The sequence below is a fragment of the Mauremys reevesii genome, linkage group 2, assembly GCF_016161935.1.
Source record: "Mauremys reevesii isolate NIE-2019 linkage group 2, ASM1616193v1, whole genome shotgun sequence".
Taxonomy (NCBI): domain Eukaryota; kingdom Metazoa; phylum Chordata; order Testudines; family Geoemydidae; genus Mauremys; species Mauremys reevesii.
In genome coordinates this window covers 108,966,138-108,985,159 of record NC_052624.1, presented here as the reverse complement: position 1 = coordinate 108,985,159, position 19,022 = coordinate 108,966,138, and the positions used below count along the sequence as shown (strand labels likewise).

General features: G+C 41.2%; 1 protein-coding gene across 1 annotated transcript in view; it reads left to right on the top strand.

The window, feature by feature from the left end:
- The window catches only part of GALNT1 (polypeptide N-acetylgalactosaminyltransferase 1), a 169,778-nt gene extending 160,241 nt beyond the window's left edge, over positions 1 to 9,537 (top strand). Inside the window, exon 13 of the mRNA XM_039524380.1 lies at positions 8,156 to 9,537. Coding sequence (XP_039380314.1) covers positions 8,156 to 8,302 — 147 coding nt within the window. The 3' untranslated portion in view covers positions 8,303 to 9,537. The remainder of the gene's footprint in view (positions 1 to 8,155) is intronic.
- Positions 9,538 to 19,022: the final 9,485 nt, after the last annotated feature.

Sequence of the window (19,022 nt, the reverse complement as noted above, 5' to 3'; positions counted from 1 at the left end):
TTGTCTTCAATCAAAATAAATAAATAAATAAATAAATATATATATATAAAAATAATATGCACAATAACATTGAATATCGTTTTACTTTGTTAGTATTTTATGCAAAAAATCTCTTAAGCTTATACATATTTTGAAAATGGAGATTTCAGCTTTTCAATTACTTAAAGCTCTTGTTTCATCCCTTACTGTGTCATGAAGAATTGAACATTAAACTTATCACAGTCTTAGGACTGAATATTACCTCTCCCAGGCTCAGGTCAAGTATCATTTTGGGGAAATAGGAAAGAAATCTCACAAGGTTTTGTTTTGTTTTTTTTTCCCTTTTCAAAATGGTGTGTGTTAAAAGCTGCTTGGAATACTGAAAGTAGTCCTAGAGGAGATGGTATAGTGGGCAGTAAGTATGGGTGGTCATTAAGGGCCTATGATAAATTGTGGAATCGCGTGGAAAATTAGAGGAGATGTATGATACCACATGGATGTCACCACCCCATATGTGACTTATACATTTTAATGTAATATCAATTTTTAAATTATATTTTACATTTTAATACTGTACATATCAGTATTAAAACATCCTTTAGTTTACTTGGCAAGATAACATAGATATGTTGTTTTCTTCACCATACTCATCACATTTTTTACACATTTTGAGAGAACTGCCACAACTTTAAAGATGTTTTTTGTAATTATTAAGATATTAATAACCTGTCCCTGCCAGGCAATGCAAGACTTGATTGGTCATTGGCACAAGGCCAAAACTGATGTGGAAAGAGATTTTTTTTTGTCATAAAGCGTTTGTGTATTCTAAAATTAGCTGAATTTCAGACACCTTTCTAAAATTTTAAATGGTTGCTTTCATATTTTTGTTGCAGCTTAATCAAAAACATATTTCGCCCTGAGCCATCAGTAGCTTGCGCCTGAGATATTGTGTTCAAGCTGACTAACTCTTTAAGCCAAGCCACAAAACACCTTTATTTAAAATGACTTTTCATTATATGAAAATGTTAAATGATTTTCTTCATTCATGAGGTCTGTATTTTTATACTATTAATTCTTATGTTGCATTTATCACTTTAAAAAAAAACCCTGTAAAATATTTGTAAAATAGTTTTTCTTTAAAGTACATGGCAAATACAGAATACATTTTGGTGCGTTGTGATACATATGAACATGAGAATTTCCATTACCAGATAAGTGATCTGTGCAGCTCAGTATCCTACCTCTGAGTGACGAATACCAGATGCTTCTGAGGAACATGCAAGAAACCCTGTAGCGGATGATTACAGAATAAGCTATTCATAGAGGAAGTGCCTCTCTAACTCCCCCTCCCCCATATATTCATGGTAGTATTAGAGTTTATATTCCTTAATATACTTTTATTTTTAATCCAATGTAACTGTGGATAGTCCACCAGCAGTTCTCAAAGGTCTCTAGTGCTTCTTGCTAGGAAAGGAGAAGGCAGTCCCCACCACCTTCTCTTTCTGGGGTTCCTGATACACAAGATCAAACCTTTGAGGAACAGAAAGCGAGATTGGGCAAAGATTACTCCTACAACCAACATCTCTCCATCCTCCCTGATGAAACTGTCATGCTTCCTCCACCGTCCTTGTCTGATGATGAAAAACAATTTCAGGCCCTTATTAAAATGATAGCAGACTCCTTGCAAATTCCATTGGAGGAGGTTAAGGAGTCACAGCATAAGTTACTTGTTATCGTGCATACCTCTTCATCTGTCCACATCATGTTACCCATTAACAAGGCCTTGTTGGACCCAGCAAAGATAATATGGCATCCCCCAGCCACAATACCACCCGCTTGTACTACTTTCCCTCCAAGGACTCAGACTTTTTATTTTCACATCCATCCCCAAACTCTTATGGTTGATGCTGTGAATGAATGTGGCAGAGAGCACCAGGCTAAGTCGACACCGTACAAGAAAGATTTTAAGCTACCTTACAATTTAGGATCACCAATTACCCAAGCCTTCATGGTAAAGTATAGCATACTAATTACTCAAAACTGAAGTCCTTCATTGAGCATCTTCCAACATGCCAGAGGTAGCAATTCCAGGCAATCATTGCAGAGGGCCAACTACTTGCAAGGACATCTCTGAAGGCCCCTTTGGATGCCACTAACACAGCTGCTCATTCCATCTCCACAGCAGTGGTCATGAGGAGGGCTTCCTGACTTCAGCTCTTGGGTTTTCAAACTGTAGTCAAGGACCTTCCATTTGAGGGATCAAAGATGTTTGCTAAGAAAACTGATGAATCCCTGCATACCTTAAAAGATTCTAGAGCCACCTTGTGCTCTCTGGGAAAGTACACCCCTGCACAAAAAAGAAGGTTCAGTAAGTCCCAGATGGCACAGAGATCTCTGCCTACGCCGTTTCCTGCCTCCCAGAGGCATTACGAAACCCGGTGCAAGAGACAACGATTTGAGAAAGAGAGATCAGCTACATAGCAGGCATCAACTTCACAACCGTTAACCTCCAAACTACTATTTTAATGGGTTGGTTAAGGGTCTGAGTTACCACCCACATTCTTATCTGCTGTAACAATCCACACATTTTCCCCGCTTCAGTGAGTACCTTGACAATTTCCATCAGAACTGGTAACATCATTACGGACAAGTGGGGTTTTACTCCAGGTACTTCCTGGTACCAAAAAAGAACGATGGTTGGAGACCCATTGTAGATCGAAGATCCTTCAACAGATTTGTAAAGGTTCAGTGGTTCAAAATAGTAACTCTTGCAGCAATAATTCCATTACTGGACCAACAGGACTGGTTCTCAGCCCTCGACCTTCAGGACACTTACTTCCATATAGTAAACCACCTCTCCCATTGAAAGTTGCTATGATTCTTGAGTCAAGAGCACTTCCAATACCCGGTGCTTCCATTTGGTCTCTCATCTGTTCCCAGAGTGTTCTCCAAAATCCTTTCTGTGGTAGTGGCACATCTTTTGCAAACAAGGAATCCTGATTTTCGCATAATTAGATAATTGCCTGCTCAAAGGACAGTCCTTCAAAAAGGCTTGATTGCCACTCGAGACGATGGACCTATTCCTCTGACTCGGACTACAATTAAATGTCTGAAAGTCCACCTTAAATCTGGTACATTTGGAGTTCATTGGCACCTATCTTGATTTAGCAACAGCCAAAGCATTCCTTCCTTCGTACAGGTTCATTACCCTAGTCAATTTAGTCTCTGCAGTCCATGTCAGCCCTCAAACATTGTCCAGAAATTGTCTCCAACTACTGGGACACATGGTGGTGAGTACCTTAGTAATAAATCACACAAGATTTCATAGGTGTTGCCTTCAAGGGTCGCTCAGAACTGTTTACTCACCAAGCAAGCACATCTTAAACAAAGTACTTTCAATGCCCTCAGTAGTCAAAAAGTGCCTCGACTGGTGGAAAAACCCTCATGACATTTGCACAAGGGTCCCCTTCACTCAACCACCCCCAAAATCAGTAATAACAGATGGATCCCTGTTGGGGTGGGGAGCCCACCTGGGCACCCACCCTGTTCAAGGCAGGTTGTCTCCTCCTCTTGAGTCCACACTACACATCAACTTGCTGGAACTCAGAGCAGTCAGAAATGCCTATATTTACTTCCTCCCACTGATTAGGGGCAAACATAAAGACCATGATGGACAACATGTCATGTATGTTTTACATAAAATGCCAAGGGGGGCGAGATGACCTTCCCTCTGCGCCAAAGCAAAGAGACTTTGGAATGGTTGTATATGACACACGATCAATATCTCAGCAGCTTACCTTCTGGACATACAAAACACCACAGCAGATGCCTTCAGCGGACGCTTCTCCCAAGATCACAAATAGGAGATAAATCCCACTGTACTCCACTACATATTTCAGCGTTGGGGCATCCTACATATAGACCTGTTAACACAGCCAAGAACAAGAAGTTTTTTTCCCAGTTGTGCTCCAGAGAGGCAGTCTGGGAGTCAGCACTCCCTGGGAGATGTCTTTCTCCTCCATTGGAACCAAGGACTCTTGTACACATTTTAACCAATTCCTGTAATATCCGAGTGCTGTGCAAGATAAAGAAAGAAAAAGCCAAGGTTATTCTTGTAGTTCTCGTGTGGCCTAGATGAACGTGGTTTCCTTATTTCACTCAGCTGGCTGTATGTCAGTCAGTCACTGTTAAGCCTGTTCCCCCTTTCCTCTCTCAGGTCAAGTTCATCTCAATCTCTGGATTCCCAGCTCACAGCATGGCTGATAGATGGTTTGCATGGTTAGAAACAACCTGTTCTGAGGACATAAAGACAGTGCTGCTGCATAGCTGGAAACAAGCTACTCGTGACACATATATCCAAAAGTGTAAGAGATGTAAACACTTGTGACTTGAAACACATTTCTCCTGCCTCCTCTCTGCATTCATTGGTACTAGATTACATCCTAGAGCTAAAAAGGTCAGGCTTATCTCTAAGCTTCATAAAGGTGCCTCAAAGCTGTCACGGTCTTCCATAATATGATAAAGGGTTTTTCTGTTTTTCGCTCATACTACAAGAAGAAGGTTCCTCGCGGGACTTGATAACCTCTTCCCACAAATCAGATGCCCTACACCAGCAAGAGGCCAACTTTGTACTCATGTCTTAAGAGACCTTCCTTTAAACCCATGGCCACCTACTACTTTCTACACCTGTCCATGAAAACTGCATTTCTAGTAGCCATTGCTTCTGCTCGAAGAGTTGGGGGGAGAGAGGGGCTCTAATGGTATACCCTCCCTTCAGTCTTTTTTTTAATTTTTATTTATTTATTTTTATTTTAAGGATAAGGTCATGCTACTACTGCATCCCAAGTTCCTGCCGAAAATATCTTTAGACTTAGATCAGCGATCCCTTGATAATGTTGCCTCTACCTCACTGTGGACACCTTCTGGCTGTCCTGGGAGAGTGATCTCTCTTATGTGAATGTTACAAATATTGATCTCGGTTGTATCCCCAATTGTTTTGTTGTTGGATCTGGGCTCAGATCCTCATTCAGAGGAAGAGCTGGATCCAGTTCTGGGTCCAGAACCACAATCTCGGAGAACTCCATTGGACATGGATTATTACAGGCATGGATAACTCTTACATCATAGCAGAATGACCAAATTGACAGCACTAGAAAGTGCCTCCTTGGATTACAGGTAAATCTCTGACTGAGGGACATCATACCAAAATGGCCAAATTGGCAAGAAAAGAATGTCTTCCTGGTTTCCTTGGCTGTATTGGTTAGCTCTGGGCCTTCCATACCAACCTCTCTGTAAGGTTATGCCTCCTTTCCAGCATTGAACTAGGGACATTTTTATGGGTTCATGACATAGATTCAAGTTATATAGATCACAACCAACCAGTCTCCTAGACATTTGGATTCGAGATGTTCATCTCCTACGCTAACAGACCCAGTAACAGGAGACAAAGCCCCTACTCTTAATGCAAGATGTTTTATATGATGAGGAAGAGAAATTTGAAATTCCTCCACAGACGAATATTTTGCATCATGATCAGGATCCTGTGGGCAAATCTTCTCCAGACAAAAACAGAGTAGCCTCAGTTTCTTCACCACTGGAGGATGCCATTCAATTCCAATTAGTCAGAAGAATGGTTTTTACATTAAAATTACTTTCAGTTTTGTTGGAGGAAACTTCACACCCCATTTTTGATATACTTGGAAATACTTCTGCATACCAGGCTTCTCTGCCCTTTTTGGAGGGTTTATGGCAACCAGTTAAATCAATATGGAATGCCCCATCATCTTGTCAGCCAATAGCAGAAAATGCAGTTAAGCTTTACCGGATTTTGTATGAGGAATTTTCTTTCTTTAGTGTACAGTCTCAGTAGTGGCTAACATTTTAATGCAAAGATCAAGCTGTAGGTATCTGATCGAGGTATGGATCCTGTGTCAGCCTCTATTTAATCTATATGAGAGTACTTGTTACCTTTAAAGCATAAGGGTTTATCTGTTGCATTGCTGCTAAGGGTACATTTTAGCTGCAATAGCACTTTTTCGTATACAAGTAGATGATAAATCAGTATTCTCACATAGGTTTCTAAAGGGTTACCGAACTTTTATCCCCCGGTAAGATATCCTATTGCAGTACTATCATGGCTTATGTCTCCAACCTTCAAGCCCTTATCTTGTTCCCTATTTCATCTATCAATTTAAGCTGCTTTTATTATAGCAATACTGTTAGCCAGGAGGATTAGTGAATTTCATGCCTTACTAACTGACCCTCCATTTACAAGTTTTTATAAGAGCAAGGCAATTTTGTTCACATCCAAGTTTCATACCAAAAATCATTTAGGAGTTTGTCAGTTAGTCCCTTACTGTACCAGTGTGTTTTTCCCCCAGACCTCATTCAAATAAGGGTAAATCGGAGCTACATTGTTTGGATGCATAAAGTATTTTATTGTTTTATCTGGATTGGACTAAGGATTTTAGCTCTTCGTGCGAATTTTCTCATATACTGGTAACTATAAAAGGAATCCTATTTCCACACAAACATTATCTAGATGGGTTAGGCAGTGAATACAGTAATAGAAAGTTATAAAACAGCATCACAATCTCCCCCAGCTCACCTGAGAGCACACTCTGCTAGAGCGATAGTGGCCTCAGCAGCATGTTTGAAACATGTTCTGGTAATAGAAATTTGAAGAGCGGCCATGTGAAGTTCTGTACATGCTTACAAACCTTATTTGTTAGATATCGCAACCACATCAGGGGCATAGTTTGGTAGATCAGCTCTTCAGTCCTCATTTACTTCAAACTTCTTACTCACCATCTCGTTTAATATGTGTACTACTGACTAAATTATCCCAAGATTGGGACTATTCAGCGAACACCTGAAGTTAGTTGTAATGGAGGTTCTTCGATATGGACTCTGCTTGTTCACACGCCCTGCCTTTCTTTCCCCCTTTTGTGGAGTCCTATCTTCTAGTGGCTTGGCATTAGCTGTGGAAGGAACCAAGGTGATAACCACTGCTGCACCTCCTTTTATAGCCATGCCCTCAGAACATTCGCAGAGACTCAGGGCAGGGGCAAAGAGGCGCATGAGCTTTTGATTAGGTTCTGCTAGTAGAAGACTACACTGTTGGTGTACCAGTGTACCAGTCGGTGCACTTCACAAAAGTGTGAATATGCAGAGTCCATCTTGAAGAAAGTTGGTTACAGGTAAGTAACCTTCATTATTGTCTGATAAAGGTCTCTACTAAGTTGCAGAAAATTGTCCCATTTCGTATAGAAAACCAATAGCGACTAGTTTCTTCTTCTTTTTCCTTTTGATTAATACCTTACAGCTACAGGTAAGCTGCTTCATAACTTCCATCTATCCTGACAATACTGTACCTATAGCTTCAATTTCTGCCATTGTTCTTTATTTTGTTTCTGTTGATTATATTAAAGCCATGGGATCTCGGACGTCAACGTGGTGGAACAGTGTGAGAGCAAAGAGATTTTTGGTCCCACAGCAATCAGAAATGCACTTCCTGATAGATATTCTAAGTGATCATTGTGGAAATAAAAAAAGATTAAGCTACACGTAATCCTAATAGAACATGTAGATTACTTTCTGAAAGAGTGTTTTGCAACTGCTTAAAGATGAAGAGTAAATAAAACTGAAGGAGGATGGTGTGGTTTAAGCACTGGAATGGAACATAGCAGATTTGGGTTACATTCCCAGCCTTAACACTCATTTCATATGTAGCTTCAGGTAACTCTATTTCATGTGTATATAATGGTGAGAATAACATTCTTTTCTCCCATTGTTTCATCTTTGTCCATTTAGATTAGGGTTTTCGCTGCAGGGATTCTCTACATATGTCACTGTGTTGCCTAACACAATGGGGCTGATCTTAGTTGAGGCCTCTGGGTAGTACCATAATACACATAATATCTCAAAATTCCATCTAACTCAGTAGTATCTCTTAGTGAGGTAAGTTGCAAGATTCTTAATTTTTTGCCTTTAAATGCAGTGTATTTTATTGAATATTAAATGCGTTTCAGTGGTAGTCTTTAAATACACCTTATATGAATTGTACTATTATGTTTAGCACAAAATGCTTTTTAGAAACAAAAGAATGAGATGGTGATATATTTTCTGCCTTGCCTCTTTCTGTAAAATCTTATTTGTTTATTTTTCTTTTTCAAAGAAATTAACCCTGTTGCATGTGAACAGTAACCAGTGCCTGGATAAAGCCACCGAAGAAGACAGCCAGGTACCCAGCATTAGAGACTGCAATGGCAGCCGTTCTCAGCAGTGGCTACTTCGCAACGTCACCCTTCCAGAAATGTTCTGAGAGGTTTTAAAAAAAGAAAAAGATTGACTGGGCTACCTCGGCAAATATTTTGGCTGTGTCCTTAAGTAGCAAAAAAAAAAAAAAAAAAAAAAATTCTGCTCTGCGGGATGCAAGGTTCATCAGATATTAGAACTCTGACTCTTCTAGCTTTTCAGTAGCTGTGAACCAGCCTTCCTGTATAAGGACATGAAACTATATACATACTAGTGAAACTGCGCACGCTGTTGTTTACAAGATTGAAGAGACTCTCTTTCATCAAAGAATCATTCTAGAGAACGTTTGGACAATTGAAACATAATCATTGAAATACGCTCTCTGGAGAGCTGCATATCGTTGTAGTTTGCTTGCACATCAGTAACCTCTGCTGAAAGTGCTGTTGTAATGAAGAGACTTCCAAGAATATTTTTCCTGGTTGGCATTGGTAACCAGTATATTAAATATAGTTACAAAAATAAATGGAACAGAGAGCTGGAGACCACATTCAGTATCATGAAATAAGATTTTTACAACAAGAAACATGTAAAACAGGGTTTAAAGGAAAAGAAATCAGAACTACAAAAAGTACAATTTGTTATAGTAAAGTATCAGATTTATATGTAGACTTTATACCTCAGTGAGAAAAATAACCAAGTCAAGCAATTCTTTCTGTTTTCAGTTGTGTGATAGTTCATGGATTTTTTTCATGGTTGATCTGAAATTATTTTGAGCACAAACAAAATGAGCTTAAGAACAAAAATTTGGCTCTTTGAATGTCAGCTCACTTTTTGTTTTTAATTTGGTTTGTGAGCTGTTGGAATTGTAATGTATCTTTATTACTGTCTGAAAACTGGAGGTTTAACATACTGTCTAACTTTTGTCCAGACCTACCGTTTCAGTTGTACTTGGATTGCCAGCTTGTAGACTTTCATGGCCAAACAAAGGATTTTAGTGCATTTTGAACTTAAGTTAACTTGACTGATGATGCTTAGTGCCCAAAACTCATACTACTGTACTACAGATTTGTTTTCACAGCAATAAATATTTTGTTCTTTGTTTGATTTCCACTCATCAGAAAGCCTGCAAAATGATTTATTATTTGGGTAACAGGAGATTGGCATAGCTGAAGGTTTTCTGGAAATTTTTTCACTTCATACTCAGATGTGCTTAATTGTCAAGTGCATACTTAGATTAGATTCTTGAATTGTAATGTTGATCTGCTGCTTTTTTCTAATAAAAACTGAAGAAAAAATGTTAAATTGGCATGGTTTTTAAAGTTAACATAGCCAAAAGCAGTATGACTGTGTACATTACACTAACCTTGCACTTCTGAACTGAATTGCTTTATTTCATTTAAGTTGAACCTTTCTGGACTAACCTAGTCTTGAAAACAAGCCACAAAATGCTGAGTACTCAGTGAGGTGTTTTTTTTTAAATACGAAAAAAATTAATATAATAGGATATTTTGTACAATAAATATCATTGTTTGGCCAATTGTTCTGTGAATCAAATTAAATTTAGACTAAAGCAAAAGATGTTGCAGCTGTTGTCTACTGTTGCAGACACCGTAGGTCTGCTATTTATACAGTACTTTAAACAAAGAAACTGTTTTTTATTTCCTTTTTTGCAACCATTCCCGAGAGTGTTCTTATGCACCCTACCATAAATGACCATGGCCTCTGCCTTGAAAAGCTTGTGATCTAATTACAGACATGATTAAACAGAACAGGGAGCAATATTATGCAGTTACACCACAAAATATAATGCACATCATGATGAGATAAAATATTATAAAATGTAAAAATATTTCATTGATGTTTTTATTGGTGTTGCTCAAATGGCAAGGAGGGATTTGAATTGTGACGGTTATGGCTTTGGTGCATTATGTCAATGTAAGTATTCAATATGAAGGAATGACTAAGAAGAAGCCTAGAGATGGTTGTGGGATAATTGGCAAATTGGGCACTGAGGCAAATTGACACATGAAGAGGGTATGAGGGTGGTAAAGTAATCCTTTTTTATATTTGGTTGTCATTCTTGCTTTCTAGGAATTCTTTGGATCTTCTCTGGCCTTTAAACCTTTCTCAAGCTCCTAATTTAGAAACTGTTGTCTTCTGGTTCTACATATTATCCTTTTAATACATAACCAACCACTCCTGCAATTGCCAGCTTCTTCCTTTGTTCTTACTGGTATGTGATAGTCTTTAGGGCATGTTTATTTTTCCTACAGTCCTGGTCTGTTGAAATCATTTAGCCCAGAAACAATTTCCCAAACTTTGAAAAGTTTGACAATAAAAATGTTCTAATGTGCAGTTCAAATAGCTCATGGTATCCAAATAAGAGAGATTTATTTTTAGATCCAGTCAGGCAGACCGTTCTCCATAAACTTTTATCCAGCAGCTATGGAGACAATTTTCAAAGCACTCCATATGTAAGTGGCCTCATTTGCTCCACCCCTATGCCTTCCCAAACTCCAGAATCTTTTCCTCCCCTAGGAGGCATAAAGACAATCTTTAGTGCTCCTGTCTCTGACAGGAATAACATTACATTATCTTCAGCTTCTTTCAGCCAAGTGACCACATTGAATTAACCCCCACCCCAGCTTCACTGCATTGGTCACTTCTTCCACGTCTCCTTCTTCAATTGGATTTTTCAACATCTCTGTATTTACAGAAGTTATAGAATTGTAGGGTTGAAAGGAACCTCAAGAGGTCATCTAGTCCATCCTTCTGTGCTGAGGCAGGACCAAGTATACCTAGACCATCCCTGAAAGATGTTTGTCCAACCTGTTGTTAAAAATCTCCAACAGGAATTCTGTAACTTCCATAGGTAATCCTATCCTTATAGTTAGAAAGTTTTTTCCTACTATCTAACCTAAATTTCCCCTTGCTGCAGAGTAAGCTGATTACTTATCTTGCCTTGTCAGTTTTCTTATTCTGCAAACAAGCACAATATTTTTCTCTCTTCACAGCACAGACTTCCTTGCTGTGTGACTGAGTGCTCCGCTCTACTATCCAACATTACTTGGTTTCCAGTAGGTATCTCTCCCCCACCCCCACCCCCCAAAAAGTTTCCTTCAGTTGCAGGCTCCTCTCTGCTCAGATCTGATGCTGAAAAAGAATCAAGCTGCCCCCATTCAGCATCCATGGAACAGGAATGTAAGGAGAAAAGCTGAATTAGGAGGAAATGTGAGTAGTTGTTTTGGAGAGAATGAGTTAAAATGGTATCTGACTTGTCGTTCTGTTGCACAGCTTCATTCATTACTAATGGGTTAATGCCCCCCACCACTGCAATTTGGAGGCAGTCCAGTGTTGTTGCTGCAGACTCCAGGGCTTAAGCTCCACCCTTCGGCTCAGGCCATCAAATTTTCTGTTTCTGGTAGCAGAACAAGTTGGCGGTTCAGTTTCTTGCAGCCATTTTGTTTTTAAAACCTTTATTTTTGTGCAGTTGTGACTTATCTTCCTACTCATCCTCCCCTGGATCAGGTAATGTCACCCTGCCAGAGTTCACTGCCCCACTCAGGCCTGGCAGAGCCGTCCTGTAAACACCTGGCTTAAATCTAGGAGGTGTTCCCTATGTGAAACAGCTCTGTAGAGAGTGAATTATGCCCCACCTTTTCCCAAACAGCTGACCCTTGCACTGGATTAGGTACAAGGCTCAGAGTCAGACTTACATGAGTGCTCCCGAGCCCCCATTTCCCATGGAACTGAGACTCCAACACAGAAAACCTGATTAGGAATTTCTGAGCTTTCCAGAAGAGAGCAAGGACGAGAAGGAAGCTAAGTCTCGCAGCAGACCTGGGCTGGAGGGGGCGGGGGCGTTAAAAACCTGAAAGGACTAGCTTTCCCTCCTCCTCTTCCCCGCCTCCCCCTGTTCTCCCAGATCCTGAAGTAGTTCCTCAGCTCTTTGAGAAAAGATGGTGGGGCTTCTCCTCCGCTCCCTTTCTTCCCACTATGATACTCAGAGATAAGTCCTGCAAACCCCAGAGACTCCAGGTCCCCAAAACAGAAAAGCAAGTGTCCTTCACAAGGCAGCAATTAGTTTTTTAAATGAACAAGTAGTTCAGGGCTTTAAACCCCTTCTCTTTTTGCCTTCTCTCCCTGAGAGCGCATTTGCTGGGGCTTGTCTCCTAACAGACTCATGCAGTGTTCTGCATCGTACTCACCACCTCTCTCCCACCCTGCAGCTTGTCTGGGTATGCAGAGAAGCCAGTTCCTCCTGTGCAGCCCTGCCTCAGGCTGCAGCCTGCTGGGAATTGTGCCTGTCTGGCTCTCAACACAAGGACCTTCGTTCTGCTGGGGAAAGTTGCTTCGATTTCAGGCAGTATCAAAATGGGAATTGTCCTCTGATTATCAGCCATAAATCCTTGCTTTGCCAGGAAAAGGGGCTCAGATTCTGATAGGTGGGAAAGAGTCTCTCTTTTTCCACCTTCCCCACTTCACACTAAAGCTTTAGGAGCACTTCAGGCCTTCTGTGATGCAAACTGAGGATTCCATTCCCACAAAGCTGCACCATCATGGGGTTACAGAGAAGTGAGACATCCCTTCCCATTTGCAAAATGATCCTGATTTACTGAGTAAATCCCTGATTGATAAAATAGGTTGCTCCTACAGTACATATTTGGGTGCTAGCTAGTCTGGGGGAACCAGCCGTCAGCCTTTCAGTACCCCTCCCCTGTTGTGTGGTCCCCCTTCCAGAAAGAATAGTTTACTACTCCCTCTCTCCCCTTTCCCTCCCCCAGTAAACAGTCAGAGGAAGAAGTACCACCTACAGGACTTTTCCAAGACAGGGTTTTCCGTCAGTGGCTTGTAAGGAACTCAAATAAAATACTTTCCCTTTGAAGCATTATTAGGTACCTGGGTTCACGTTGTTGCCTAAATCAAATGTTTAAACTAAAATGTAAAAGAATTTTCATAAATGTTGGGAGCCTATGGTTGACGCAGTGATATCTCCACCACAGTCATACCTTCAGAAGGGAACTTTCTTCCAAAGAACCCAATAGTAGTGACACACAGTAATTTCAAAGCCTCAGCTGTAGCCACTCAAACTGAAGGTTTTTTAATGTATTTAGTACGGGAATGCCTACTTTGTGGCAAACAGGAGTCATTGTCTAGGTGTATGATACTTGCAAGGGTTAAGACAGGGATCTTAAATTCAAATGACCACGAGGGCCACATGAGGACCAGTACATTGGCCCAAGGGCCGCATTACTGACACCCCCTCCCCCAGCTGCCCTCAGCCCTGCCCCCACTCCACCCCTTCCATGAGTCCCTGCCTTTTCCCACCCCTTCCCCAAAATCCCCACCCCAACTCCGTCCCCTCCCTGCCCCCAGGGGGGTCTGGTAGGGGCTCAGGGCAGGGAGTTGGAGTGTGGAGTGCAGGAGGGATGGGTACGGCAGGGGGTCGGGGTGCAGCAGGGGCCTCAGGAAAGGGGGTTGGACTGCAGGAGTGGTTCGGGGGGGTGGGCTCTGGCCCAGTGTGCACCGGGGGCAGGGCAGGCTGCCTGCCCTGCCCCTGTGCTGCTTCGGGAAGCGGCTGGAACGTGGGGGAGCAAGGGCACAGGGGTGTGTGTGTTGCTGTTGCTTCAGGCACCGCCCCCAGCATCTTCCATTGGTCGGGAACGGGGAACCGTGGCCAATGGGAGCTGCTGGGGGTGGTGCCTGAAGCAACATCAACACGCACCCCGGAGCGGCACGGGGGCAGGGCAGGCAGGCAGGGAGCCTGCCCTGCCCCTGGTGCGCACCGGGCTGGAGCCGCTCCAGGTAAACGCTGGGGGAGGGTGGGGGGGCCGCGAGGAGCTTGCAGGCTGCAGAAAATAAGCTTGCGGGATGCATGCAGCCTGCGGGCCATGTGTTTGAGACCCCTGGGTTAAGACATCTTGGGTTTTGTTTTGGTCAACTGTTGATGTGATTTGTGATGCAAATTCAGTGGATTCTAACTTGGTCACTATAAGGAAGCCATATTACAACCATGAATAGCAATCACTCATCCTGAAGGGATATAAAGAAATGAGTAGCTGAGATCGCAGAGAGGCCTTGCGGTCAATGCGAGCATAGCAATCCATTTGTTTCTATCAACCCCAAGCATATCCAAGAAAGGACTATTACCCGAGCAGAGGGAAAAAATCTGTAGCAGAAGCTTCCAAAGAAAACTAGAAACATCTCCCTCAAAACCAATAAGATCCTCAGCATGACAAACAGTGTTTGTGTACGAGAGCTCTCGTTTCCTGTACAACTCTCTTCCTTCTGATACACCCAGAGTCTTAAGAGGCTGGTTGTAGTCTCAGTACAGCACAGGTCATATGTTATGCACCTATGCATAGACAACATGTCAATCAGTACGCTGTCCAGAGAAACAGACCTCATTAATAAAAGAACAGCTACTGGAAAGGATTCATAGCCACCAGTTCTTCAATATCAAGACGACCTTTTTATCTGAGTGCTGAGAATTGTTCACCTATAGGTCAAAATAGACATGGCTATGGCCTTAATTTTACCATAGTGGTAAAGATTTGCCAAGATCTGAAACTTTATTGCATCATTCCCGAGGGATCATCACAAGCTAATTATCTCCAGTGGCGAGGATTGCTGGTGCACGGGTCACTTGCTGGAGGATTCTCTGCACCTTGAAGTCTTTAAACCATTATTTGAGGACTTCAATAGCTCAGACATAGGTTAGGGGTTTGATACAGGAGTGGGTAGGTGAGATTCTGTGGCCTGAGTTGTGCAGGAGGTCAGACTAGACGATCATAATGGTCCCTTCTGACCTTAAAGTCTAAGATTCTATGACTTCATCCCCTGAGTGGGTTTCTCAAAATACACCTCTTGAAATTCCCTCTAAAGACCTAGCACTTGATGTAGCGCAAAATTAGATGTCATTCTCAGTTCACATCAAAAAGCCCCTTTGTGGGCCAGTAAATACAAACAATATACTGAACACCAATCTAACTTTCACTCTAGATCCTTGCCTACTCTCTATGGAAGCAAGTATAGTTGGAAGACGAATCTCTTAGAACAAATTATTTTCAGTTGACACCTGTATCAAGGTATACCTCTTTTAAGAACAAACACAAAATATGGCCATATGGGATTGGAACAGTGGTCTTGGGCTTTGGGATTGTTTCATTGCTGTGTAGACTTCTGGGATCAGGCTGGAGCCTGGACTCTAGAACCCTGAGGGATGGAAAGGGCCCATAGTTCGAACTCTAGCTGAAGCCCAAAAGTTTACACAAGTGAAATAGCCCCACAAGCCCAAGTTGGGTGGCATGGGCCAGCAAAGGGTTTTCCTTTGCCGTGTAGACATACCCTTGAGGTACAAGATTCTCCTTGGGAATGGATATAATGTCTTAGGCAGAGAAGAATCTGCTACCTATCTAGACAATGCATGTTCAGGATACAGAAAAGAAGAAACAGGAGAGTTGTGGTCCTCCTAATCCTCCTTTGACCCAGAAGGCACTTTGGACTTGATACTCAAGGACCTCACATTATACCTGCAGAAAACACCTAGATCTCTTGAAGCAGGACTCATTCATTCAGACCAGCAATAGCCTGGGCATCGGAAGAGAAGTGTAGTTCAGCATGGATTTTCCATTAGTCTTTGGATACAGTTTGGTATCCATACAGAATTCAATTTCATGCATTTATCTGGCCAAATTTACGTTTCTGGTGTGAAGTGAATCAGAAAGCTTTTTGGGGCAGGGACTATTTCATTTATGCAGCACCCAGCACAATGGGGCCTGATCTCTAGGTGCTATTGTAATCAAAATAATACAATAATCCCAAAATTCTAGTGATCTCAGCTACACTAGAGTTTCTCCACAAGGTTTGACTGGAGTTCTACAACCGAACACCTTAGAAACATGGGTACCAGCCGTAGCAGCATTTTGTAGACAGGCACATTGGATTCTCCATTTGAGTATCAAGTTTAATCATAATGACAAATCAGACAAGGCCTCAGCTGGCCTTTCTAGTGACCATTTCCTCTGAATGGCAAGTTTTGGGATTCGTTCCCGTATCCATACGAGAGCCACCCTGCTTTTGTGATGAGGAAAAGGTATTCTTGTAGCTCCAGAAACCTTTTTGTTGAAGGTAAGTTCCTCTTTTCACAATTCCTGGGAAATAGATCTCCATTTTGTTTTAATTGTTGAAAGGTTGTGGAATTCCTAGAGTTCTAAAGATTTTCTTCAAGCATATGGAGTACATATGCCAGTTGTATCCTGGTCATCTCGTGCTGTCCAAAATGTCAAGGTTTCATCTCAAGGTTGCTCCAGGCAAGATGTTAATATCCTGCACCAGGATTGACCTGCTAGACATCTGGAAAACTTCACAGAAGTCCATGGAGGCACGCGGGGGGGGTATGAGCTTCATCTAAAGAAAATTTGCAAAGTAAGTTTTTTCATAGGAAGGTGCTACTGGGTTGGTTCCCACATAATTCCTTAGTTGATAAAGCTCTTGCTTTATATGGGGGAACTTCCATTCCTGCCTATTGTTCTACTATTATAATTAAAACTCTCTCATGTTTTCCCTCCCTGTCTCTGCTGTTCACTGCTTACTACTTCCCTTCAGTAACGAATGAGGAGAGAAGCTATGCAACAGAATCAGAAATTTCTGACGGGATTTTCTTTCTGCTAGAAGCTTGTCTTCAAATTCAACTGATTCTGGTAGCCTGGTGAACAACCAGAATATAAACAGATTTTTTTTCTAAATGGAGACTTAGACATATATTGAATTATGGTTAATTTAATCTATTATATCAAGTTGTGTTAAGGTTAATAATTGTTGGAGTGTTTCTACAGCTGCGAAATCTGGTAGTCACAGTACACATCTCTTCTGATGGCCTGAGCTGAAAGGTAGAGCTTAGTGCCAGAGCCTCATCAACTTTAGACCATCTCCAAATTCCATAGGATTGGGGGCATTAGCCCTTGGGTAATGAATTAGAGAGAAGCTGCTTACAAGAAAATAATCACATACATTTCTCATTCTTGCACATTGTTTACATTGCTCCAGTGTGAACCCATACTGTTCTTTTATGTCAAATCCCCCCTCCCCTCCCCACTCAGAATGGGCTGTTCCATCATGCCAGGCTCTCCTTTCATTTTCTGAGATGACCTTTTGGGGCTTTTTACTCAGCTGAAGAGTATCTCTTTATAATATAGTTATTGGATAACTGCATGGTACTACATCTTACTGGTCATTTCTAGTATGTTTAGAACCCAAATAGAGTACTTTAAATCCCATTACAGATGCTCCCCGACTTACACAAGCGTTCTGTTGTGGAACACCTTGCATAACTCGAATTTTGCATAAGTCGGAAACGTATCTCCGACCATTATGCAAAAAAAACCCCAAAACAACCACCACCTATTTCTAGCTTACGGAAATTTTTCTGTAAGCTCAGATTTGTGTACGTTGGGTTTACGTAACTCGGGGAGCGTCTGTATAAAAATGCCATTACCCACATGCATGCACGCAGCATAGAACAAGAAAAGCTATCCCCTTTTACAGATCGTTATTATAGGTGTGACCATAAATTGTGTTTTAACAGCTTCATTTTTATGATACATTATACAAAGTGCTTAGCAATAATTTTTAATCCATATTGTTAAAATGAAATGGATTTAAACAGAAAAATCCAACATAACTCAGATAGAACTCAGTATTTATAACTAATTTATAATGCAGAGCCAAACTTCTACAGAATGCTTTTAGTCTTTAATCATGCCAAGCAAATTCAAATTAAAATATAATATTAAATGTTTGACAAAATATCACCATTTTTTTCCTCCCTCAGCTGTGTTTTCACCTCAGGAAAGGTGGATATAAGGACTGGTCTACACTGAAAAGGTAGGTTGACCCAGCTTCGTCGCTCTGGGGTGTGAAAAATCCACACCCCTGAGTGATCTACTTTAGGTGACCTAGTGTAAACAGCACTAGGTCAACAGAAGAATTCTTCCATCAACCTAGCTACTGCCTCTTGGGGAGGTGGATTAACTACAGCAACAAGACAACCCCTCCCACCTCCGTAGTGAGTGTCTATGCTGCAGCACTACAGCAGTGCTGCTGTAGCATTCTAAGTGTATTCATCTCCTGAGTAAATGTCAGCAGAGTCTTCCTAGGAAAGATTTACTGGCCAAATTTACTTTCATCTCATAAACAAAGATTGAGGGAGCAATGAGGGTTGCTATATTAGCATGATGTAATAAAAATGTTAGTGAACATTTAATAATTGTAATTCATAGAATAGATTTTAACACTTTTAACCTCTCTGCATACTACCTGAACCTTATCAGTTGTATTACAGATTTTTAGGATCAGATTGGAATCCTAAACTCTGAAGCGGATTGATCAAGCAAATGTATATGATATCAGTCACTTATTTGGCTGCTGTCCCATCCTTTTTCTTGCTTACCACAATTTTTCTTCTATAACTTCAAATCACAGTAGGCAAAATAATGGTAAAAGTAGTCATCTGACTTTTGTGTTCAGTTTCAAGCTCATGGAGCTAAACAGAAGAGAACTGTTTTTACCTGCTTGTTGATTAAAATAACCTGTCTATTACAAACATATGTAGCACATTCAGCTAAATGCAGCCATGATGTTCTGTGAAGATCAGGTACATATTGAGATGCATTGAATAGCCTAGTAGTACTTCTGTATATCTCAGCCTCTCTTATAAGCCTTCTTAGCTAGAGAGTAGAAGTCAGGAAATGGCTAGAACTTCTGGAGAACAGAAAACCAGACTAAAA